A 26,285-nucleotide genomic window follows, 5' to 3' on the forward strand; every position below is an offset into this window, starting at 1 on the left:
TACAGTGTTTGTGTACCAATATTCATTATTTTGCTATGCTAATTTTCGTTAGCTCGTCAATGGTGTTTTTCATTAATTGTGTGTTAGCTTTGAGCTAGCAATTTTTGTGAAGAAAAACGAAAGCTGTGATGTTGTTGAACAATAGGAGTAATTTTTTTATGTGAGTTTAGTTTTACAGTGAACGTCAACTGGAGTGTCAATAAACGACTTTAAGCAAGAAACAGTCACTCTTACTCCTTGCTACTATTTAGCACCTTAGCTACCTGTTGCTGTGATCACGTGGGATCCACATGTCGTCAGGGCACTGCTGGATAAAAATGCTGGAGCGGAGTTAGGAATAAACTGCTTGTATAAGAGTGGTAAAATCAGAGATTTTAGATTCAGTCCAAGCTGATCCGATGCTCATTTTATTGCTGACATGGGACCGATTTCCGATCTCAGTGATCGGATTGGGGATCAAAGCAGCCTGTTTTGCATCAAAAATCGTCGGGCCTATTAAAAGTCTGCAGCCTTTCATTAAGTGCTGTTTTCTCAACATGTTGAATGACTGCATTGCTTTCGCTATAGAGCGAGTAATGCTATGCTGTATTTGTAAGCATGCGCCATATACGCTATCACATTTATATTTGCATTGTTGCGCAAAGGTTTCCTTGAAATATATTCCAAAGTAAGGAAAATAAATGCAAATTGTAAAAAATAATGACAAAATGTATTGAATGTATGTCACAGGATGTGGGCGGAGTCACAGCCAGGGCCATCCAGATGTACACCATGCAGGCGAGGTTACTGCGCCTACTGCAGAGTCCTCTACAGCGACCTAGATCAGGTGACGTGATCTTTATGTGGCCTGTATCACCGTGGGTAGTTTGAGGACTGTTTACACAAGATGGTTTTAAATGGAAAAAAAAACAAAAAAAACAATGATGTTCTGTTTATAGACCTTTTCACCACAAAGTGATCATTGAGAGACTGGCTAATTACAAGACTTTTCTGTTGCTTGGATTAATTGCACAGATGTTCTCTTTTAATGATGAAAATGAATAGCGTGGCATTGTCTGCTAGTAGCTATCCGTTTTGTTTTGTTAAATTACTCAACGACAACCCAACCAAACAGGGTTAGACATACCTGTGAAAGTCTTCCTAACCCTAAACCTAGGAATGCTGGAACGTGACGACAAGGTACAACAAACTGGCGACCAGATAGAATGAGACACGAGGTTAAATGCATGTGGTAATTAGGGTAAACAAGGCGCAGGTGGGGAAGATGCTCTCAGGAGCAGGTGCGCACAAGGCAGGGGGAAGCTAACAACCACAAGTTATGACAGTCTGACCGTTTTGTAGTGTCGACTATGCCTTGCAATTTTCTCTGTACAACAAACTTCGAGCCCTGCATATGCACCCATATTACTATACAGTACAAAATAATTGTTTTGTAGGTTTTTTTTCATTGCCCAGCCCAGTACAGTACAAAGGCCCAGTACAGTACAAAGTTATTGTAAATAAATATGTAAAAAAAGTTTGAAACTGTTTGAAAGTTGCACATTTTGTCCAAACTTACCACACTTGTGTGCTTGGTCATGGTGACATTGTTGACAACCCCCCCCCCCCCCAAAAAAGCAGTTTCTGTACAAAAAATTAGCATGTTCCAGCACTCCAGAGACCTGTTTTGTATTCCTCACATTAAACAGTGCCGCCATGCTGTGCTCTCTCTCCAGCTGCACTGCGAGTTTATGTACAATAGACAATGGATATATCCATCATGACATGGCCGCCACGTCAATGCCCCGCATTCAAAATGGCCGCCACGTAGGCATGGGAGGCGCGTCTTTCGTAATTTAATAAAAAAAAATTGTGTATATCTGTGACCCGGAAATACGCCAGTCCCATTCTCTGCCTGCAGTGCACCACAGCGCCAGTAAACAACAGCGGCCAATTGTGGAACTAACAGACTTTGCCAGCGGCAGTTTAAGTAACAAATGGAAACTATTTTTGGACACATTATTTAGTCCCGATGCTCCGTTGTATCCGATATCCGTTATAGCGGGGGTCTGTTTTATCAAGGTTCCACTGTACTTTGTTGATGCACCTTACAATAAAACACTGAAAGCCTCGTCTTTTTGCATATGGTGCCACAAACTTGATTGGCACACCATCTTTGGGCAGTTTGGGAGCATCGGCCGCCCATTTTCCGATCCCTCCCTGTTCAATCGGATTCAAGTCTGGGCTCTGGCTGGGCCACTCAAGGACATTCACAGTGTCATTATGGGGTTTTGTGTGTAAACTTTTGACAAATAAAATTAATTGATTTAATCTATCATAATTAATGTGGGAAAAGTGAAGCGCTCTGAATACTTTGTGGACGTGCTGTATAAACACCAGAGAAAAGGATTTTGTCTGGGAGGACAAGTAGTTACTGTGGCATCTCCAGCCACTGGCATGAGATCCATATACAGCGATTTTTGTGAAAATTGTGTGGTCTCTACTTGAAACGTATTAAATTTGTTCAGGCTATTATGATTATTAAATTCAGATTATTGTTTTCAGCACCTGTCCAGTCTCAGACACCAGGATTGTGTTCAAGCGTCCTCCAGGGTCTCCACCAGTTGTTCCTTTGCTGACAGCAGCCAAGCCAAAGCAACTCTGCTGGAGCGATTCCTGCAGGATGTCGTGTTGCACCACCCGCACTGCTACAATGACCCCAGGTAACAAATCCTAAATACAAGGTGTCCCAAAAGGTCATTCTTTGGGTTGCTCAAAGGCTTCAAGCGGAAACTATGATAAATTTGGTCAAGCACAAAAGGCATTTTGATCCACCGTTCTGCATGGCCATGCAGCTGAACAAGACAGGTTAAAATAAATAAATAAATAAATAAAGAATAGCACTGTGTGCTATTAACTATTGTTTGTTTGTGCAGATTATTTTCTCTGCAAAAGGAATTGTTGTGGTCTATTTAAATAATTTGATATTGAAAATGAAGATATATAATGTTTATTTTTTACAGTGCCATGAACCAACAATTCTCAGAGATAAATGGTCTTTTACATGTCCGAAAATTGGGTTAGATAAATGTCATTTTATAGAATTAGGTTAAATCGAGTCTAATCAAGGTTCCTTCTTCATGATTGTCAACATCAACAAATGTTAACTATCGTATTGTTTCCTCACCAAATCAAATCATATCGGATAATCATATCACTCCCATACCGAACCGAATCGTTCCGCCCTTAAACATATCGTTTTTTTAATCGATCATATTCTGTGTATCTACAGTGGATATGTATTGAATTGGCCTCATGCAAGAGATTCCCAATCCTACTTTACACTAGACATTCTTTTTGTGGCTCCCTATTTCCTGCATGCTCCCAATTTCCACCTGAAGACCTCTCTCCTCCTTCGAAATTTTACCGTCCGTTTGAAAATTATCTTCTCTGCTTCTGGCTCGCTGGCCATTACTAACACTGCACTTCTTTAGGGTATTGTGTATCGGACAGCTATCGACGTTTTCAGCATGACGTTGATTCAAGAATTGACATGGTGGCAATTTAGAGTTAAGGTGATTAATGAGGGACTGCTCATGAATAAAATTTTCTGTTGCCTGGATTTATGGCACAGCATTGCTTATTGTTTTCTTACAATACTCACAAACAACTCAACCAAACATTTTATACATACAGTACTTTTGAGTACTTTTTTTTTTGCAACGTTAGACTATGCACTCAACACAAATGTGTAAGTCCTCTGTTTTCATACTCAACTGTTTATGGAGTTTACTGTGCACAGAAACAGTTGTCAAAAGCTCAAAATGCGTTACACTGCAAACATTGACATCACTGTTTTTCCTCAGTATGAGTTTTAAAACAGATTAGTTTTAAAAGGTCCCCAAAGGCAATACTTCCTCAATGAACAAGCTTATACTTGGCTGGCTTGCTTGCATTTACATCTTCTTTGTTATTAGTAGTTGATTCACCACCATTGACAAAACCTTTTCCTGTGTATGTAGTGTTTTTTAATAAGCACTCAAAGAGACATTTTCAGTGTAGCGGGACGCCTGCAGAGGTGTTGACTGCTTCAAAGATCTCTTTTTCAACTTTAAGCTTCAAAGAGGACAATTGCATTCCTGAGTGCAAATGCTTATCTATAGATCTCCCCTGCAGTTTACTGTGCAATACGTCCCCTGGTAAACTATGAATTGAGCCATAAACGGGGGCTGTTTGTGTAACATCAAAGTTTATGATCGCCATTTGGTGGGTCAACTCCAGACTCATTCATTCCTTTGGGGTTTCGGTTGATTCAATGATAAGAGGGCCACCTGGTGGACTAAAAGTGACGCCAAGTATAGGTAAGAGGAAGTAGCTGTAAAATTCAAACCTTAGTGAACCAATCAGGCCTAGGGGCGGTACTTAAGAGTCCCACAGATGTGAGACTTTATAAGCTCGTGACCAATATTTTCGGGGGTGGGCTGCTAGCGAATCTGACCATGAAAACAGCTGTTAAGACACAAAGGCTTGTTCAATAAACCTGATTTACCCAACTGCCTGTGTCTTGGAGTATTCTTTGCTTCCACTCAACGTGAGCACTTTCTCAGACCCGGAAATTCACCTCACTGTGTTGAGCATGTTTTGATGATTAATTGTTGTGTACGTTTGTGTCAATAGACCGTCTCATGCAGACCTCCCGTCCGTCTCCACTCCTCTTTTGCCGAGGGAGGAGCTTGATGAAGTCTGTTTCTCTGACGACGACTTGTCATTGGGCACACGCGAGTATCTGCCCAGCTCAAACAACGTGTCGACTAATCAAGAAGAAAATGCTGACACTTGTAGCCAATTAGAGAAGAGAACATCAATGGGGCCCAGTCAGGAGAGGCCGTTTACACAATTAAATGAGCAGGAGGATGCAAGGACTATCCACTCAGGGCACACAAATCTGCCAAAACAGGCCCTGGCGCCTCTGCACAGGAAGGCACACAGGAAAACTGACAGAAGGAAAACCAAGAAATCTCTGACCTCTATCCTTTCGCCTGAGTGTCCACATCCAGGTACTTTTTCTGTGCCACAGCCTTGGCAAAGCTGCCATAAGGAGCAGTGGGCAGCTTTCAAAGAGGAGGTCATCTCATCGCCACATGATGACCTTTTGGACCAAACTATTGAGGAGGTTGGTCCAAATGTCTTGTCTCGTGAGTAGGGTTGCAAAGGATGTAAAATTTCTGTTAAATCTTCGGATAGTCTCCAGGAAATTTCCATGAGATGTTAATTTTGGAAATACAGTGAATTGATTCTTTTGCAATTCTCTTTTTTTATTGGCGAAGGGTATGGCCTGACAAAATAAACTTACGCTCACATCAACATACCAAGATGCTACAATGATGGCGCCAAAGGAATATTTTTATATTAGACATGGCTTTGGACAAAACACAAAAACAGCGACAAGGTGACTTTTTCAGTGAATAACTAAGGATAGGTTTTCTCCCCAAAAATCAGCAAAAAGGCAAATGCTGAACTTTGATTATGCAGTTGTTCACTGTATTTCTCAGTAGAACTTTTCTAGGTGTATTTATGAGAATTGGGCATAATTCAATGGAAATTTATCATATTCAGGAACAAACATAAATATTTAGTTTTGAAAATGGATAGCTCTCCTTGTCCACATACGAAGGCAGTACAGTACCTTAATTTTCCAAATCTTTTTTTACTTCACTTGAGCGTGGTGTATCCGAAGCTCATACCTTACATTTTAGCGTGCAACGTAAAGCAAAAAAATCTACCAAGCATCAACTCGTAACTCGAAAACTAGTAAATTGGTGCGCTCGTAAGTCAAGGTACCACTGTTCTTGCCTAAAATCTAAAGTATAAACTATTATTCATAGGGCTTGGACTTGCCCTCTAAATTCTGATCAGTTATTCATGTTGACAGTACCGAATTACTTCAGAATCGAATCGTTACTCCTTTAATATTCCGAAATAAAGACATGTCATTGTCCGTCCGACAAATGAAAAATCCAATTTAATTATTTCAAAGCTATCTATTGAACCGGAAAAAGTACACTAGCACGTTTTGGCTACCGCATCTCCCTCCGGAAAAGTGTTTCTTTTTAGTTTAAAATAGCTTACTTTAACCGGGATACCTCGCCATACCGTGGCCAAATGTAGAAGCCAGATATTTTTTGCTCCCATCTCGATGCCGTAAAATGCGTAAATTCACACTGGCTGGGAACAGCTGCGTCCTTTATAGCCAGCAATATCATCGTCTCGGTGGAGACGACTATTTGAAGCCGTGATCAGCTACAGGACTTGGTAGCTACTGTACAATTACACATATGCACATAAACTATACGCCGTAAGTCAAAATGGCGTCAGCCATAAACAAAGGCTAAACATTGTGAATTGTATTTTATTTTTTTTAAGTAAATACAGAGGGGCTGCATTGCAGCTACTGTCAGGATAAATTAAGTAGATTTGGTTTGTTGTGATTTCAATCAGAAAATTCTGATTCAGTTTTTTTTTTTTTTTTTTTTATCGTGCCAATCTCAGTGACCAACCATTCATGAAGAGTCCTAAGAATAGCCTTCAATTTTGTAAATTCCTGTTTTAGTCACATTTGTTCCAATAAATTTCTGTAAATTACCATAAATTCCTGTTCATTAGTATGGAATGTTTCCAACTTGAAAAAATTATGGCTACAGGTATTTCAAACATCAGTTGTGAGTCAAGTCGGCAGCAAGAGAGACAGCTGCAGAAGGGTTCGTTTTTGTCAGCGTGAGATGGAGTTTATATGATTTTCTGTTTAAGCTGCCATGCTTTCCCCTCTTCTCACAAATCTCTTATATTTGATATGAATGCTTTGTTTTCGTGTTGGGCTCCAGGTAATCCAAACATGTTGTCATGGCGACAGCTTGAATTCTTGTCCGCTGGAGGAGACGGACAGCTTTCACGTCAGTCTGCCTCACTCTCTTCAAACACAGAGTGACTGGGACTCACCTGGACAGGTAAGCAAAGAAGGGAGAGGTTAGGGGTTTCGAGTCTGCCTTTTATGTTTGAAAGGGTTGTTTTAAAAGCTTGTATACAAATAGTTGGGTCTCTGGTGCGCTTTCCCACCCATCAAGTGTTAAATTAAAGAACCAAGTAAATTTTGTGTTAGCTGTCTGTGAATCGTAATGAAAGCTATATTTGAATGATACAGAACTGCCTTCCAAAACTGAGTAATTTCTACCAGAGAGTGGCAAGTCGATGTTAAAGTGTGCTGTAATTCTTTCTCTTTTGTGTCTTTTGACAGAGGCCTGTCAGAAACCTTTAATTAAGACAACTGTGAACTTTTTTAAAATTGTGAAAAAAATGCATAATGTCTACTTTAAGATTTAGGGAATGTGTTTCCAGGTAGACTCATATGCCCCGCTGGTCCAGACGCAGGTGAGGGACTTCAGCCATCTGACTGATGTTCAGGTGGACCTAACGGACCAGGTGTACTCCCACCAGCTCGAATCCGCGCTCCACAGTAAGCATTGTACAGTCCAACACGGAGTATTCAGGACTGTGCCGAGAGAAGTGCCAAACCATTTGCCAGAGTCCTTCAGAGGGAAGTCATGGGCCCAGATCGAAGAGGAAGATGAAAAGAAGGTTGACGACCTGGTCCGACAGTTCAGACAAGGTCGTTTTGTCTGCTACTTCGACAGCGAGTCCCTCGCCAGGTCACATAACTTTTAGTCACACCTGTGAAAATACACTAAGTGAAACTTCTTATTTTAAAAGTCCCATGTCATCAGAATCCATTTTTTTTCCTCCATGTGACACGTCCCCTACTCTTTTGGGTTGTGAGTTGTGGCCAAACAATCCAGCGCTTGGTGAAATCTGCTTCTCGATGATAGTAAGACCCACCCCCCCACATCAAATGAAATTAACGTGAGGTTGCTAAGAATGCTTGGCTCGGATATCGCCATTGGCCAAGCTTTTTTCCGTATTTACATTGAGAAAATGAGCAATTCAATCAGAGTAAAGCTTAGTAACGTTGCATATTAATGAGAAATCCAGCCATCTCAACTGCCAGCTGTAAAAGACCAACTAGAAAAAAGGACTTTCTCTGCATTTTCAACCCAAACTAGCTTGCAAACACGATAAAAGGACATCACAACCACGCAAATAAACACGGTTCACGCTCTTTGATACTGTAATCGTAATTCAATGATCTTTATTCATCGGGGCGTAATGAAAATACATTTTTATTATGTGTGATTGATGGAAAACTAGGAAATGAGAGATGAGAAGGATTTTTTCCCCCCTTGTCTTGCTACCCACTGTAGAATGTAGTAAATGCATGGCAACAACGTGCCGTGTCAATTGTACATTTTAACATATGCCATTGGCCGCTGAAAATTTAATGGTTGAATGCAAGTGGCCCCATATTTGCGATTCACGATTTGCGATTACGTGCCTGTGTCTGTGTACACACAGTCCCCATCAAAAGTATTGGAACGGCAAGGTCAATTCCTTTGTTTTTTTTGTATACTGACGACATTTGGGATTGAGATGAAAAGATGAATGTGGGACAAAACTTCAGAATTTCAGCTTTCATTTCATGGTATTTACATCTCGATGTGTTAATCAACTCAGGACAGAGCACCTTTTATTGGAAGCCCCCCACTTTTCAAGTGAGCAAAACTATTGGAACAAACGATTAAATTAACTTAATGTGATCCATCCATCCATCCATTTTCTTCCGCTTATCCGAGGTCTGGTCGCGGGGGCAGTAGCTTTAATAGGGAAGCCCAGACTTCCCTCTCCCCAGCCACTTCAACCAGCTCTTCGGGAGGGGATCCCGAGGTTGTCCCAGGCCAGCCGGGAGACAGTCTCTCCAGCGTGTCCTGGGTCGTCCCCGTGGTCTCCTTCCGGTGGGATGTGCCCGGAACACCTCACCAGGGAGGCGTCCAGGAGGCATCCTAATCAGATCCCCGACCCACCTCATCTGGCTCCTCTCAATGCGGAGGAGTAGCGGCTCTACTCTGAGCTTCTCACCCTATCTCTAAGGGAGGGCCCGGACACCCTGCGGAGGAAACTCATTTCGGCCACCTGTATCCAGGATCTTATTCTTTCGGTCACGACCCACAGCTCGTGACCACAGGTGAGGGTAGGAACGCAGATCGACTGGTAAATTGAGAGCTTCGCCTTTCGGCTTAGCTCCTTCTTCATCATAATGGACCGATACAAAGTCCGCATCACTGCAGACGCTGCACCGATCCGCCTGTCGATCTCCCGTTCCATTCTTCCCTCACTCGTGAACAAGATCCCATGATACTTGAACTCCTCCACTTGGGGCAGGATCTCATCCCCAACCCGGAGAGGGCACTCCACCCTCTCTAAGTCCATAAAACACATGTAGACTGGATGGACGAACTCCATGCACCCTTGAGGACCCTACTGAGGGTGTAGAGCTGATCCACTGTTTCACGGCCAGGATGAAAACCCCACTGCTCTTCCTGAATCCGAGATTCGACTTCCCGACGGACCCTCCTCTCCAGCACCGCTGAATAGACCTTACCAGGGAGGCTGAGGAGTGTGATGCCCCTGTAGTTGGAAGACACCCGCCGGTCCCTCTTCTTAAAAGACCACAAGCCCAGTCTGCCAATCCAGAGGCACTGTCCCCGATGTCCACGTGATGTTGCAGAGGCGTTTCAACCAGGACATCCCAACAACATCCAGAACCTTCAGGTACTCTGGGCAGATCTCATCCACCCTCAGAGCCTTGCCACCGAGGAGCTTTTTAACCACCTCGGTGACCTCAACCCCAGAGATAGGAGAGCCCGCCTCAGAGAACCCAGACTCTGCTCCCTCATGGGAAGGCGTGTCGGTGGAATTGAGGAGGTCTTCTCCCCACCTACTCCCAACGTCTCGAGTCGAGGTCAGCAGCGCTGCATCCCCACTACACAGTGTTGATGGTGCACTGCTTCCCCCTCCTGAGACGCCAGATGGTAGACCAGAATTTCCTTGAAGCCGTCAGGAAGTCTTTCTCCATGGCCTCACCGAACTCCTCCCACGCTCAAGTTTTTGCCTCAGCGACCACCAAAGCTGCATTCCGCTTGACCAGCTGGTACCCATCAGCTGCCTCAGGAGTCCTACAGGCCAAAAAGGCCTCATCGGACTCTTTTTTTTCAGCTTGATGGCATCCCTCACCGCCGGTGTCCACCAATGGGTACGGGGATTGCCGCCACGACAGGCTCCGATTAAGTGACCCTAACGTTGACTAAGCACAGAAAATCGATGCATGGATGTTTTTAACTTAGTATTTTATTATTATGGTTTAATGCAGTAACCTGCAATGTAGATGGTTTACTCGCTCACTCACATTTTGATGGTGTCATTACCCACTAGGTACGGCACCAGAAGCAAAGACGGGAACGGACCTGGTCACACAGTGGCAGAGTCAAACATGGGTGTCTTTCCTTTACTGAACCATGATGAGGAAGAAGTCCCAAGGAGGCGGGACTTCAGAATGGCATCCAGGTGTCAGGTGAGTGATACAGAAACATACACTAATAGTCAGAGGTGGTAAACATACTCACACTCTGTAATTAGTAGAAGTACAAATACTAGGGGCGGAACCATTTACGGAATTGACGGATCGGTTCATAGCTCAGGCGAAATACATTTATTTTTATTTTACCCTAACCCAAATTAAACTGTCAAGCATTTCAAAAAAAGCATTTTCATTAAACAAAACATAACCATAAAGAAATTAATGATGGTTGTAATTCAATCATCAGTTGTATTAAAAAAATTTAATAAAAAAAAAAAAAAAACAGTATTTCACAAATTCTGCCAGGGTATGTAAACTTATGAGCACAACTGTACATATATGCAGTCATACGTACCCCTGTCATGTTGGAATAAAACTGTAGGCTACACCTTTCTCATAACCTCTAGGTGGCGGTGGCATATTGGAATGAAAGTGTACTGCTTTTTCATAACCTCTAGATGGTGGCACACGTTAATAAAATGTGAAAGTTTTATTCAATTAGAAACACCCATCAGTCACATGTTCCAATACTTTTGCTCACTTCAATAGTGGGTGGCTAGATGTATATGCCATGAAATAAAAGCTGGAATTCTGAACTTTTGTCTCATATTCATCTTTTAATCTGAAAACCAAATGTCTTCAGTTTACAGCAAAAACAAAGGAATTGACCTTGATGTTCCAATACTTTTGGAAGGGACTGTATGTGCTATTCTTCCTATTTATAAAAAAAAAAAAAAAACTTTTTAGGGAAGTCTGGAACAGATTAATTGCATTTCTATTCATTTCAATAGGGAAATTGATTTCAGATGCAAGTGTTTTGAGTTACGAGTGTGGTCACAGAACGAATTAAAGCTCATATCTCAAGGCACCATTGTACTATATGTGAGTTCCCTTTCAAAACCCAACCTTCAGTTTCTAAATTCCTGGTTTATTCCCATTAATTCAAATACATTCCTGTTAATTCTCTTCCTGCCACAACAAAGTTTTTCTTACTGAAATGTTACTTGGTTTTCCCCAGGTGGTCAAAGTGAGTCACGCCACTCAAACCGTCCGCTTGGTCGTCCCAACTGTCTGTCAACCAGGCACAAAGGCCACATCCACCAGCGTCCCTCCAGGCGATCGGGCCGGAGTGGAAAAGACTCCGGAGATGCGATGGTCACGCCTCCCGCCCGCATACTCCCCCGTCCTCGCACCGCTACAGTCGAGCACCTCTCTGGTCTACCTTCTCTGCTCCCCTACTTTTCCCGCCATCACCTACACACCCGCTGCAAGCCCCACACCCAAACGCAGCAGGAAAAAACATCCACCAGACTTTCACAGGCTGAAGGTGAAATATAAACAATTTCCTGTGCGCTTCTATGACCACCGCAGCAATCGCATCATAAAGAACCCACCCAAAGGTTTCAAGGTGAGAAAGCGGTCCATCGCCTCCCCTTTGCCGCCATGTGTACGGCAGCTGTTTCGAAGTCTGAGCCCGGACCTGAACACAGAGAGGTGGTCCAGGGAGGATGGCTTAGATTCTCCCAGGGTCAAAAGTCAGAGGCTCTCGAGCACTCCCAGCACAAACTCGACACAGACTCCTAAACACGAAACCTCTCCTCCTGTGCATCGAAGCAGGTCAGAGGAAGTAAGATCACGTAGTGAAGTAAGACCAAGTCGCCCCAAAAGGAGAGTCAAAGTTCAGACCACACCTCCACCACCCAGGAGAGGTGGACTCCGTCAAAAGGAAACTGCACCCCTGTACCATACAGAGCCAAACCTCCGGCGAGGGAGGTCTCAGAGGGGGAGGGCCTGTGAGAAGACTCCAAAGTAGCACATTTGTTAGAACTTCAACACTTAGGGACCATTTGGAAATAAAAAGGGATGAAAAAAAGTATTTTTGGCCACTCATTTTCATGACAACAGCATTTTAGAGAGCAAAAACAAAAACAAATTTGAGAGTACATTTCATTCTAGATAGATAAAGTGAGTATATAAAGAATACACACCCCTGTTCAAATGCCAGGTTTTTGATGAAAAAAAAAATGACATTAAGATAAATAATTTCAAAACTTTTCCCACCATTAATGTCGTTTAACCTGTAAAACTGAATTGAAAAAACATTTTTCAAAAGGGAAGTAAAAAAAAAAAAAAAAACAACTGAGGTGTGGTTGTATATGTGCACACCCTCTTATAACTGGGGATGTAGCTATGTTTATAATTGACCGATCATATTCAAAGTCATTAAATATGAGTCAGCACACACTTGCCACCATTTAAAGTGTTTTTCTCACCACTGATGGAGAAGAATTGGTATGCAGTTAAATATTAAAATCATAAAGGCACAACATTGTCCACTGTGGAGTAAACACTCATTCTTCATCTAGACTTGTCTCACAGCGTCCACTAGGTAGAATAATGAGTCTCCAACATGGTCTGCAGCCTCAATCAGCGCCAATCCCTTATCACCTGGTCAAAAAAAACAAAAAAACTTGTTAATTAACGTGGTGCTAATTTACTCTTTTAATGAATTTAACACAGTAGAAATACTTTGTTACTGTACGAAAGTAGAATTTTCACATAGGCATACCTTATTTCATTATTTATATTTCACCTTGGCTTCAATACAATTCCTAGGTAAAATGTGTACTTTTACTCCGATGAATTTCCATCTTTGTTACTACAAGAAATAAAATCTGAAGAAAATGTTCACAGAGCATCTCCAGCAACAGATGACGACCAATATGACTATAGTGAGGAAGTCTATGGTAGCGATAACATTACACAGCAGTAGGGGTATTAGCAGGAATTGCTTACATTAGTTTGAACCACCTCTTCTACCTACTGTACCCTAAGTGACAGACATATTGGCATTCAATAACTGCTCGTCCAACCTGGTAGGTTAAATTACAGTAATTAACATTAATCCAGTGACGTCAAAACAAATGAGCTTGCTGTTTAGGGTTGTGGTTAAAATGATGGCCAGGCTAACGTGTGCTAGCTAACTTAGTGAACAGGCAGATCTTTAACTACACCACTGATGTAAATTAAACAAAGAAAAAATAATATTAAATAAAACAATCAAAATTCTTTTACGCACTCACTTTTTAAAATTAACTTTTACTTCCAATGATTAGGGACAGTGGTGCCTTGAGATATGAGTTCAAAGCATTCTGCCACCACGCCCATTATACAAAACACTCATCTCCAATCAGCTTTCCCCTTTGAAATGAATGGAAATGCCATTGATCTGTTAATTAATCTGTCATTAATTAAGATTTGTAATGTTTTGTAATTAGAACAAAAACACGATATATCCTATTGTACTTTATAGAAACAAAATAATTACATAATTAAAATAGAACGTAAAGAAACCATTTTTTACACATTTTTGCTTCAATTCAATGGACGTGCTGCTCCTTCTGGGGGCAGTATAATAAAGACGTATGGATATACATGTAGACGGTCACTCCTCAGTAAGCCACAGTAATTGTCGTTCTTCGAAGAAGATAGAAAATATATGCCCGTGAGTATTGTTATATTATCTGTACATTTGTTGCTCCATTGTTTGTGTTCAAATATTCATTGCTTAAAGAGTTATAACTGTGTGACACTAATGCTTTTCGTTAGCCAGTCTATGGTATTTTGCATCGTTTGTTGGCATTAAGCTACACGAACTTACTGTATCTAAAGCAAAGCTATATGGTTGTTTTAAATACACATGTAATTATTTGTTTTATGTTTAGATTGATAGTAAACCTCAGCTAGGAGTGGCAATAAACAGGTTGATGCCTCTTTTTTGAAGAATTGAAATCGGCCAAACTACGGCTTGTTGTGGAGAGACATTTTCACTGCCATCATACAGCGTCAATCTCAAATCTCGAAAGACAAAGCAAAAAAAATCTCTGGAAAGACTGCTTGTATCTAAAAAAAAAAACGTGTAAATCATGCTACTCTTATCCCATAGCACCACGGTACATTTGGTATCAGAAAATAAAAATAACACATTTCTTATGATTTTATATTGACATGAAGTACAGTAAATATCACAGACTTTAAGACTTTTATTCAAGTAATGGTCTACAAGGCGACTAACTTCTACCAGTTATTTTCTGTTAAGATACTTTTTTACTCAAGTATCGCTTTCAGGTACTTTACACAAGGCTGCTAATTTGCAAGTGAGTAAACTGACAGACTTCTGTCTTACCTGATAGTTTATCCTTCCTCCTGTCTGTCCATAAGACACTTATCAGTCGGTCCACAGTCTGTTGCAGCATCTCTTCCGGACTACAAGTTCCGCAGACCTGTTGATTAGCCATACCCGTGTCCACCTCCTTTAGGAAATCCTCTTGTTGTATCGATTGACAAAGAAGGCTGCTATCTGCACAATCCACCTCCTCATAGTGGATGTCATGGGACCAAGCAAAGCCCTGGTTGATCGTGGGGGGTGGAGTTTCCTCATTCTCGCTCCACTCATAGTCTGTCTTCAACATTAATTCTTCAGTGTTTACATCTTCGTCCAAGCATGTCTCTATGTCAGAAGTTGGTGTCAGGTTTCCTTTCTCCGTGTTTTCTGCATTCTCCATCTCATTCTGGTGTTGTGGCGGCCTATCATTGGCGTGTTGTAGCTCCAGTTTGTTCAGTGTCTGAAGAATGGAAATAGTCATAGGTGAACACTGAAAGGGGTGAAAGTTAACTACCAGAGGTTAGGCACATGTCACTTGTCTCGAGTCAGACTTAAGTCGCCATTAGGACTTGACTCAGACTTGAGCTCCATGACATGACAAGTCTTGCCTGTTTACATTTGAAAACCAATTTCTTTTTTTGTCTGCGTGTTTATAAAGTGGTGCCTTGAGATACGAGTTTAATTTGTTCCTTGACCACGCTCGCAACTCAAAGTACTCATATCTCAAATCATCTTGCCCCATTGAAATGAGTGTAAATGTCGTTAATCCGTTGCAGCTACCCCCCCCCCCCCAAAAATATATTAATGGGAAAAATAGCACTATATAATATACTTTATAAAAAACATACACTAATGAATTAAACAGAAGTACAAATAAACAGATTTGATAACACTTTCTTCAATTCAATGCACATCATCACCTGGGTGCAAGATAAGATAGACGTACTGATATAATTGTAGACGGGATGTCACAACTCAGCAGTAATAGTTGTTCTTTGCAAACTATAAAGACTAGTTGACCGAGTACTGTTACATTGTCTGTCTACATCTTTTGCTGCACTGTTTGTGGTCAAATAGCTTGCTAAATGATTGTAATACCACCACAGGGATGCTAATGGTTAGCTCATGTCTGCTTTCCCATATTGTATGAGACTTAGCATTAAGCTAGCAGACTAAAGGGTATGCTATGGGGTTGTGCTTGATGCGTCTTCTTTGAAGTATTTGTACTAATTCTATCTGCCAAACTATTGCTTGGAGTGAAGAGAGTTGTGTCACTGCCACCATACAGTGCTTGTATCTCAAGTTTGCACTTGCAAGACAAAGCAAAAAATCGGCCTCACATATGAAAAACTTGTAAATCGGCTGACTCTTAATCTCAAGGCAGCACTGCATATGATTGATGCCATATTCAATGAGCATGTTTGGGACGCTCTGGATCAGCATATATTACACCGTGTTCCAGTTCCTCCCGTTATCTTGCACTTCGCACAAACTTTGATGGGAGTGGCTCAACATTCCTCAGGCCACAATCAACAGCCCTGTCAACTCTGTGCGAAGGAGATGGTGGTCCCCCCAGATTCTGACTGGTTTTCTGGATGTACTTAAAAAAAACTATCCAATTATACGCCGCCTTCTTGAGATGTGACTGTCACAATGTTTACCTGAGTGAGTGTCGCCTGCAGACGGAGGTTGTGTTCTCTGACGGTCTCCATGGTAACTTCCATCTCTGCACACCGTTGCTTCAACATACCATGTTCTGATTGCACAGCGAGATGCCACACCTGCAGCTGCTCTTCCAGTAGCCTTCATTAAAAGGCCCAATCAACAATGATGATGAATACACATCCTGCCTTCTAATTGGCTGTTTGATATTGGACCTTTTTCCTCACCGTCTGTCTCTGTGCAGGTCCCTGACTTCAGCGAGCAGAGTGGAAACCTCCAACTTTGAACATAAAACACATGACCAACACACATTCTATCGATATTTTCGGAATGTTTGTAAACAATAGGTGCCATATTCCTTCTGGGTTGCAGAAAAATGATTGAGTGCCACTGACTTTAACTGAAAATGATAACAAAAACTTGTTTGTTGTTGTAGCGCCAGATATACACCAAAAGTTTCAGGTATTTTTAAATTTCCTTAAAAAGAAAATGAATCCAGCGGGACCTATGGTTGAGCGGGATAAATGAAGTGGATGTCGTAAATGGTTGAATAGAGAAGATTGCATGACGTAGAAGCTGCTTTGAAGGGATGCGATTGTGCGCCAAACCAGACATTTTCTTGCAGATGTATAAAATGTTTGGTTGGGTTGTCTGAGTGACTTGGCAAAACATCATGGCTAACCTCTAAACTTAACATCAGCTCTCCAGGGTGCGTTAAAAGAGGGATTAATCTGAGCAACAGTAAAGACAATTAATCAGTCCCTCATGTTAACCATATGTCTGAGTTTCCACTACGATGATTTGTTTAATCAACTTACTTGTTGAAATGTAAATTATAGTTGAAATTGTCTCTCCCCTGGAAGCAATTTACCTCATGTAATATACTGTATTTTTTAAACTGCCACCCACATTTAAACTTTAGTGGTAGAGAAGAGGGCTAAAGTCATTCAAGCCATTTACCCTGTTTTCTTTAATCACTCTGCCTTGGTCAAATGACACGCACGTAAGGGTTTGCTTACTAATGGTGCCATGGGAACTATTGCCACCTGACGCCATGGTGAAAAGCTTTATAATGCAGACAAACATTTGAGTGAGTGGTCTTCGGACTTCACCTGTCCCTGCAGCGTCTGATCAGTCTGTAGGGATTTAGATGAAGAGGAGTGAGGATGCACTGAGGAATCATGGGAAACGCATACATGGGAGGAGGTGCTCCCATCTTCTTCAGGAGTAGCGGAATGGAGAGGTGGAGCGCTGGGATACAAAGACGGATTTGATTGGTACATTTTACACTGTACTTTTCATCCATCCGTTTTCTATACTCCAAATTGTCCATAGGTGTGAAGGATTGCCAAAATGCCCTGTGATTGGTTGTCGAAGAGTCCGGGGTGTCCGCGGCCTCTCGGCCAAAGTCAGCTGGGATAGTGTCGCAGGTGAGCTCCAGCGGCACTAATGAGGACAAACCGTGTAGTAAATGGATTGTCGTGAAACATGTCTCACCTCTTGTGGCTGTCCTCTGCCCCCTCCCTCGTTAGACTCTTCCTCCTTTCAGCTCCTCTTTGAGTCAGTCGATGTGGTAGCAGGCAGTGACGAGCACTGTGCACGAATGAGGAGAAAGTCTCTCGCCAGGTGGGCTGAAGGGGGGAGGTTTGTTTTGCTTTTGCATTACTCAAGTAAAGGTGCTTATATTTTTTTCCAGAGTATTTTTTCCTTACACTACTATTTTAGCACTGAGTGAGTGTTTTTGTGTACCTATTGGTTTCCTTACCTGTGTACAGAACTCAATCACTGGGTGGTGACTCTTGTGTTTGCGTGTCTGTTGCTCCGACAGGAAGCAACTCTGACACACGTGGACCTTCAGACACTTCACACAGCGATACCTGAACGCGCGCACACACACACACACACACTCAAATCATGATGAGCTGTTGTAGCACCTTCACAGCTTGTTTGGTGGACTTTACAGATTGAACTGTAAATACTGTATATACCACAAACTATGATCTCAAAACACTTTTGATATCATTTCAAATGTATTTTTGAATGACAGAGGATTTGATTTAGAAAAAATACTCCTGAAGTGCACGTGTACATGCACAAGACTCTCCTAACTTCAACCAACAACCCAGGCAATTACGCAATATAGTATGCACAAAATGGGCTATTCAAAATCAAACATGTGCACTCATTGTACTGAAAACACTCCAGACACTTACTTTCACGCTCTTTGGCATTGTACACCTGCACAATGCTTCTGGTCACGAGTTACACAGAAACTCTCCTCAGTTGTGAACTGTAGGATTCCAATTTCTCCTAATCTTTGCCAACCGGGTAATTTAAACAGTACAGATCTTCCAAATAAACATGCTCAATCAATACTTGTAATTCTAGCAGTCGCTAAAAAAAACAATATTGTTAAACTGGAAAGATAACCTATCAGCATTAACCAATGGCAAAATTGTCATAGAGTAAATAACACTAGAAAATATCCCTGCTAAACGTAATACCCAAATGAATAACTTTAAGAAAAGCTGGTCACCTTTCATTAAAATGGTGAACCTTGATTCTTGTTTACCTGGGAAAGAATGTCATACAGAAATGCAATGTAATGTAATGTGACCAAATCATATATATGCAGGGTGTGGAGGGGCTGCCCCACTTTTCTCTGGGGTCTTCCAGCCGACCAGTCCAGGCCCGCAGGATGCTAGAGTCTGACTTCACACACACTGCACATTTTTATGACTCACACTGTACATATTTTGCAAATTGGGCACATTCACATCTCATTCAGGGTCCCCTGGGGGGCTGGCACGGGGCATAATGAGGCGGATGCCGGCCCGGGTCCTGGCACATGTATGCCGGTCTATGGTCTGGTCGCTCCCCTTCTCTGCCCGGCCAATCCTACAGTTTTAATGCATCATACACCCATCAGTGGGGGGAGGGCAGTATCGGGCTGAGGAGGATTGCACATAAGCTTAATAAAAATTGTACCAAAATAAATGTTTAAAAAGAAATCATTTTTAAACTTTAAATGCAAAAAAAAAAAAAAAATGTTAAAGGAGGTGGATGCATAGCTGTTTGACTGTATTGCATGGTTTAAATGTTACTTTTAGTGATTCTTCTGTGTACCACTTGAGGGAGCCCACTTACCACTAGTAGTACTCGTACCACACTTTGAGAATCCTGCTTTAGGCTGCTCTCAAGTGTGCTCCTCGGCCCGACCCTGCCTCTCGATTGGGTGGGGTGGCTTCCTAAGCCCCCGCGGTGCAGGCACAGCAATTACAGGACACTTCTGCCAGTTATTGTGTTTTTTTCTGTCACTCCGATTTAACAGCTTTGTTCTTTTTGACTGAACGATTGTAATTCTCAATAAATATCCATCAGAATACAAAGAAACCACAATGGCAGCTTAAAAAGTCCACTGTGACACAGTACAACTGTTCTGGCATGAAAGGGATACAGATCTTCCTTTCTGCTTGACGTAACAACCGAACAGGATCAAAAAAAAGAAAGGGGGAAAAATAAATAAATAAACTAATCCTGATTTAGACCAATTCCTATTTGGATGGGGATTTGGCGCTAATTTGTGGCATCTTTGAGTGTCACAGAGAGCATAAAAAAAAAAGGAAAAACGCTCATCTGTGTGTTTTTCAGAAAATAACAGGACAGGTTAAAACAAAGAGGTTAATTTGCAAATAGGCGCTGGATTACAGTACTAACCTGAGTCCACGTATGGGAAATATCTTGCAGATATGACAGTGGACGGCGTGAACGACCTTCTGACTTATGAACAAACGATACAGCACTGGTAGCCATAGCAACAGACGAGGCTCGCTCTGGAGCCATGATGACACGTGTTCCCTGCTTACGGTCGAGGTCAGCACCTGTGAATATGTATTGCAAATGTCACTATGATGACCCCCTCATGACTTCAGAAGGTATCTACACTATGATCCAAAAGTATATCCACTTTTCTCGAAGGTCTGGCCTTTACACATCACTACAATGGGTTTGAAATCAAGCAATCAAGATATGATTGAAGTATAAAGTATTTGTCTCATAAATTCTTTCAGCATTAACAAACACTCATGAGCCTGTTCTCTTGGCAGCCTTCTATCATAGCTGGCTCTCAAGAGAACAGGCTCACCGATGATGTGCTATGACCATGCCATAACACTGATCTGGGATCCTTGGGATTATGAGTTGTTCCTTTACTTATTCATTTTGATGCAAGTTGACAACCGTTTCATCTGTCCAGAATTACATTTTGGAACACTGGAGCCTTTTTTCACGATGGTTTCTTGCCAAGTCTAATTTGTCTTTTTTTGCCTTTTTTTTAATTCACAAAAGAAAAGCATTTTGCCATCATCTACTTTAGCTGTGTTACTGCAAAGGTTACTTTGAAAAGCAGCATTATGAAAGTGGTAAATACATTAGATAATTTCAGTGGCCTGATTGAAACCCAATAAAGCATGCTTTTTTTTATCGATTAACTGAAGTGACATCATAAAAACTCTTTTCTTGTCCAACATAACTGCAAAAAAAAAATGTCTCACCCCGTGAAAACACGACTTCACTGCGTCTTCGACATCACCAAATAGCCCTTCCTCCTGGATGACTGCAGGAACCTGAACATGCATTGCAGGAATCAGAGCAAGAGGGTATGATGGGAAAAGTACAGTGGATATAAAAAGTCGACACACGCCTGTTCAAATGCCAGGCTTTTGTGATATTATGAGATGAGATCAAAATAAAATCATGTGAAAACTTTTTCCACTATTAATGTGGCCTATAACCTATACAACTCGACTGAAGAAGGAAATATTTTTGAAAGCGAAAGTAAAAATAAACAACTGAGATAATGTGGTTGTTGTTGCCCAAGTGTGCATACTCCCTTTTAACAGGTGGCGTGGCTGTATTCAGAATCAACCAATCACATTTAAACTAATGTTCAATGAGAGTCAGCACACACCTTCCACCATTTAACGTGCCTCTGATTAACACCAAATCAAGTTCAGATGTTCTAGTAGGCTTTTCCTGACATGTTTCTAATCACATCTTGCAGCCTTACTTGTCTTCACCTGGCATCAGTCAAGGTTTAGGGATTTTTTTAACAGTTTCAAATACCAGTTAGTGCTGGCACAAAATTTTAAGACTTCTGCTAGCAAAAAAAAAAAAAAGCTTCATTTGTGGTTAATCAGAGGCAGGCATGTGCTGACTCCCATTGAACATGAGTTTAAATGTGATTAGTTAATTCTGAACACAGCCACACCCCCAGTTATAAGGGAATGTGCACACACTCAGTTGTTTAGTTTGACTTCCCCTCTTAAAAAGATTACATTTTTATTCTCTGAGTTCTACTTGTAGTAGGTAACATAATGGTATAATGGAATTGTTTTTTAAGGTGTCAAAAAAACAAACAAACAAACAGGCATTTGAACTGATTTTGGTTATCATGGTTTACCTGGCTGACATCCTCTAATAAAGATGTGAGAGAAGACCTACTGATGGATCCCGAAGCACTTGCAGCTGCGCAAGCCAGGCCTGAGACACAGTAAATCGTGTTAGCAAAACACATTTCAACCAAAGGAACATAAATATTATTTTAAAAGAACACATTTTTCACCTCCATATTTCAGCAACAGAGTTTCTGCTGATAAACAGATGAGCGCAACGTGGAGAGAAATAGCCTGTATTTGACCCAACTGATTCCTGAGACACACACAATTGTACACAGATGCACAAATCCAGTACAAGGTGTCCCAAATAATATTCACACTCTGACCTTTTGCAAGTAGTTTTATTGTATATGAGTATTGTGCAGTCAAAGAGTGAGAAACTTTGGGGGACACACTCAACATTTGTAAATGTTATCAATCTGTCAATGAGGTCTCACCTATCGAACATCCTGAATATAAGACCGCATAATTTCTTGGACGGCTCTACACTGAAATGATCAGCAAATTCTGGTGAGACACTCCTGAACATCCTGTTCAGGCGCTGGGTTACTTCGTCCTTGCCAAGCACAGAATCCGACTGCTGTTTGGCTCTGCCATCCAGGTCAAGGGCTGCCTCAATGTGGCGAACCAACACAGCATCCACTGGAAGCACAATGAAGAACGCATTTCTCAAATCAATAAGTAACTTAAGGTCAACAAGCATTTAACAACCACCAACCCAAAGGAGAAAGTGTAAAATAAAAAGAAGTAAAAGACCACATTAAGCACACTAACTGCGATAGATGTTCTGTAGACTTTCAAGCTTCATGGCAACTCTGTAGGCAGGCGGGTGGATTTTGTTGAAGTCCTCTAGCCCTGAAACTTGAAACAGGAAACAAACATTGCGTAATGAAAGGTGTTCAAGATGAACAGATTACATTAATCCCCTGCTATTTGTGGGGGAAGGAGACGCAGCCTGTAATAATGTTTATAATTGCCTGTAGTAATAGTTTTCACTTTTAAAATACCACAAACTGTGATCCCAAAACACATTAACATTTAAAACGTCTTACAAAAGTACACTAGAAATTAAATGGCTTACAGATGATTTGATTGAGAAAAAATGATTCCGTTAAGACTTTCACTGTAAAGAGGTGACTTGAGATACCAGTGATCTGATTTATGAGATTTTCGAGATACGAGTTGTCGTCCAGCTCATTTTTTGCTCTGACTTGCGAGCAAAAATTTGGTGACAGTGAACTCAACCAACCTCGCAACAAGCAGCAGTTTGCCAGTGAATGAACTATTCTTCAAAAACAAAACAAAAAAGCTTCAAGCTGTTTATTGCTACTACCAGTTGAAGTTGACTATCAAACAAAATGTGTATTTCATTAATTATTATTATTATTACTTTACTTGGGGTAAGTCCATTTGGCTTATTGCTAACAAACAATATGAAACACCATAGACGGGCTAACGAATAACACTGGTGTCGGAGTGTTATAATCGTTTAGGCAATGGCTATTTGAACACAAACAGCGCTGCAACACGTGGGCAGACAATATAAAAGTACTCACATGCATATAGTCTTTATCCTCGCCGAAAACAGCTAATATAGCAACAGCTTAATGAGGACCGTCTCCATTTATATATCTGTATTATATTGCCCCTAGGTAGCTAAGGCGTGCACACCAGAAGGACCAGCCCAATATCCATTGAATTGAAGCAAAAAATGTGGCACAAATTGCTTAATTCATTACGTAGAATTATTTCATTTAGGGCTGCAACTAACAATTATTTTAATCATCGATTAATCTGTTGATTTTTTTTTCAATTAATCAATGAAATGGATTCATTAAAAAAAAATCATCAGGACATTATTTCAGATTGTCAAATATAAATTGATTACAATTGAGGTTTGGTCAGAATATAGGCAAAAAATGTTGGTAATTGTTTTCCGAAGTAAAAGATGTTTGCAAATGTCTTATTTTGATGAAAAAAAAAAAAATAATTTGTCTGCTTTATATATTATAATACACACCGCGATGGAAGGGGGTTTACTGTAATTTGATAATTAATTAGTTGTCGATTCATAGTGGCACATCTCATGTCATTATTGTATTGTAATTACAATTAAAACATTACAACGTTTTTTTTTTTGCGGGGGGGCAGGAACTGATTGATGGCATTTCATTCATTTCACTGTGGAAAGATGATTTGAGAGTTACGAGTATTTGGAGTTACGAGCGTGGTCACGGAATGAGTTTAACTCATATCTAAAGGCACCACTGTACTGTATACTAGAGGCTGACACAGGAGTGGGTGTTGACTCCCACTCCCACTCCCTCCCAATCCCAAGTGAGTGTTTAATAAAAATCCCGCCCAATCCCGAGGTTTTGAAAAAACATCCAATTCCTGCAGAGATTAATCCCAATCCCGAGCCAAAATTTTACAGAATCTCCCCCCACTCTTTCACTCCCAGTCCATACTGCTCCGTTTTTCTTCCACCTAAGTTTATTAACAAAAGCCGTGTTAGTTTAGCAATGTTTAGCTCGATGCTGAGGGGAAATGTTCAAATATTGATTTGATTAAAACTAGGACAAAATATAACCGCATTATGGTTTCAGTTCCGTCACGGTTTGCACTCCCGTCAACTCCCGCCATCATGGTTTCCACTCCCGGTGACGGTGTTTTCATCGTTCCCGCTCCCAATCCCGTGATTGATGGTGAACTTCACTCCCATCCCACAGGATTCTAACAGGACCCGGTGGGAATCCCGACAAATATTAGCCTCTGGGGTATACTACTCTTCTGTAAAGTATGATGGGATTGGAAAAATAGTAAAAGTAAAAGAACTTACTGAGACTGTTGTCATCCATGATGAGCTACTGTCTGAAAATGACACAATGTCACAATCATGTTTCTATAGTAAAGATCATATTACAATTGTAACATATCGATTAGTGTTGTGTTCTGAAATATTAGCCCATCAGCAGATAAATGAAACAGTAATGACAGTTAATTACCTTCATGGTGAAAAATAGGTATAGTCAGTCAACATTCTGATTAACATCTACCATTTTTTGACTTTGTAATACATTGAGTTGAAGAAAAACTCACCTGCAGCCTTCCTAGCGTTGAGCTGAAGCTGTTAAATTTTAATGCCATTCTGGTATCATTTGTCATCACAGCTGCTGCTCACCTGTTGGCTGCGGACCAATCGGCAGCCAGAAAGGCAGATGACGTCATACGGGGGTGGGGGGGGTATCAAAGTCAGGTTTGTAGCTGAAGCGAACAATCTGTGTCACTCTGTAACATCTTTGTTTGTGTTGGCGCTGCTGACCGTTGTCACGGCTCACACTGACCGTTTGTCTCTTCTTCTGTGCTTTCTTTGTCCCGTGGAAGCATGACACACGCAAACTGTTCTTCTCCTTAGATCGATGAGCTTGTGACGGGGTGCCACTCTGATCCAGACTCCGGCTTTGTGTTCTCTAACTCAGTGACATGGCAGCTAGTGGCATATTATCAGTGTCCGAAAAAACACACATGAACATGATCCAACTGGCAACCGGGCCATTGCGCCTTCATACTTGTTATCGGTGGTGGTGAGGCTGTGGGATGGTGGTGTTGGGAACGGACCATCGTTGTTGCTGTTGTCATTGAACTATTATTGTTGTTGATATGACTGTTGTTGTGCCCATTGTTCTCTCCTCGCTCAACCTGCCTTCCCTGTTTTCTCTCTCTATGTACTCGCTGACCTTCTACTCTGTCTCTCCATCTCAAACCAACCAGCTGAGACAGACAGTCACCCCACAGAGCCTGGGTTATTTTAGAGTTTTTTTTCTTTCGCCAAGTGCTCACTTATTACGGTTCAGTTGGTTTTCTTCAAAGACCATGTTTTTACTTATTAGGCAGACTGGACATCCCTAAGCTGGGCGATCTCGGCGCAGTGAGGGTGTGCCCTTGGAGATGGTGGAATGAGATGTAGGTGTCCTTTGACTTCAGTGATTCATCTTCATTTTCGTGCACGCACTAGACTCGCTGCGCGTTGGCAGACCTTTCTGCGCCAAGCTGGGCGGTGTCATCGCAGGGAGGGTGTGCCTTTGGAGATGCGCTTGCCAGAATGACCTCTTGGTGTCAGAAAGTCCATCTAAACTTAGGCCTGCTCATACCACGTCGTGGCGTTGGGGATCTGACACGATTTTGGTGAATCTGATCGGTGTACTTGCAGGCAGACAGACACGCGAGGCCATCAGATGTGTGTGGCGGATTATTTCAACAGTGGGCATCCAAACCTATTAATCATTTTAGAAAGCAATTCATTGAATGCATTAACGGGGTATCCCCTGTCTGAGACGCACAAAAAGGAGTAGGGACACAAAGTTTCATGAATCTGCGTCCATTGACCCAAAGCCTGGCTTAAGACCCACGTGTGTATGTTGCTGAAGTGCTTTCACACACAGCAAGTCAAAGGTGGAAACCATTAAAAGTACAAGTCCTATCTTGGTGCTAGCCAATCAGA

The 26,285-nt window shown here is 41.5% G+C and overlaps 2 protein-coding genes across 6 annotated transcripts in view; one reads left to right on the top strand and one right to left on the bottom strand.

The window, feature by feature from the left end:
• The window catches only part of zdbf2 (zinc finger, DBF-type containing 2), a 31,286-nt gene extending 18,909 nt beyond the window's left edge, over positions 1-12,377 (top strand). For all 4 annotated transcript variants that reach the window (XM_061786378.1, XM_061786397.1, XM_061786370.1 and 1 more), the window contains 7 exons: positions 730-826; positions 2,545-2,702; positions 4,657-5,152; positions 6,861-6,983; positions 7,372-7,682; positions 10,357-10,495; positions 11,520-12,377. In XM_061786378.1, coding sequence (XP_061642362.1) covers positions 731-826; positions 2,545-2,702; positions 4,657-5,152; positions 6,861-6,983; positions 7,372-7,682; positions 10,357-10,495; positions 11,520-12,314 — 2,118 coding nt within the window. In that variant the 5' untranslated portion in view covers position 730 and the 3' untranslated portion in view covers positions 12,315-12,377. The remainder of the gene's footprint in view (positions 1-729; positions 827-2,544; positions 2,703-4,656; positions 5,153-6,860; positions 6,984-7,371; positions 7,683-10,356; positions 10,496-11,519) is intronic.
• dytn (dystrotelin) lies at positions 6,836-25,334 on the bottom strand. Of its 2 annotated transcripts, none has more exons than XM_061786408.1 (16): positions 24,884-25,334; positions 24,624-24,655; positions 22,559-22,645; positions 22,222-22,426; positions 21,952-22,037; positions 21,790-21,869; positions 20,882-20,953; positions 20,046-20,209; positions 18,094-18,205; positions 17,826-17,959; positions 17,441-17,579; positions 16,556-16,608; positions 16,328-16,469; positions 14,688-15,126; positions 12,879-12,949; positions 6,836-6,975 (listed from the first exon to the last, which is right to left on the bottom strand). In XM_061786408.1, the coding sequence occupies exons 2-16, from the start codon at positions 24,640-24,642 to the stop codon at positions 6,931-6,933; spliced, it is 1,848 nt and encodes a 615-aa protein (XP_061642392.1). In that variant the 5' UTR covers positions 24,643-24,655; positions 24,884-25,334; the 3' UTR covers positions 6,836-6,930. The 2 variants fall into 2 exon arrangements, with proteins under 2 accessions (XP_061642392.1, XP_061642403.1); XM_061786419.1 differs by having other exon boundaries at positions 6,849-6,975; positions 12,775-12,949.
• Positions 25,335-26,285: the final 951 nt, after the last annotated feature.

Source organism: Phyllopteryx taeniolatus, chromosome 1 (assembly GCF_024500385.1).
Source record: "Phyllopteryx taeniolatus isolate TA_2022b chromosome 1, UOR_Ptae_1.2, whole genome shotgun sequence".
Lineage (NCBI taxonomy): Eukaryota > Metazoa > Chordata > Actinopteri > Syngnathiformes > Syngnathidae > Phyllopteryx > Phyllopteryx taeniolatus.

Coding starts and splice junctions, on each gene's coding strand:
- dytn (XM_061786408.1), bottom strand. Junction 22,038..22,221: donor ATATTCAGGATGTTCGATAG/GTGAGACCTCAT, acceptor TGTGTGTCTCAG/GAATCAGTTGGGTCAAATAC. Junction 20,210..20,881: donor TGAAGTCGTGTTTTCACGGG/GTGAGACATTTT, acceptor ACATATTCACAG/GTGCTGACCTCGACCGTAAG.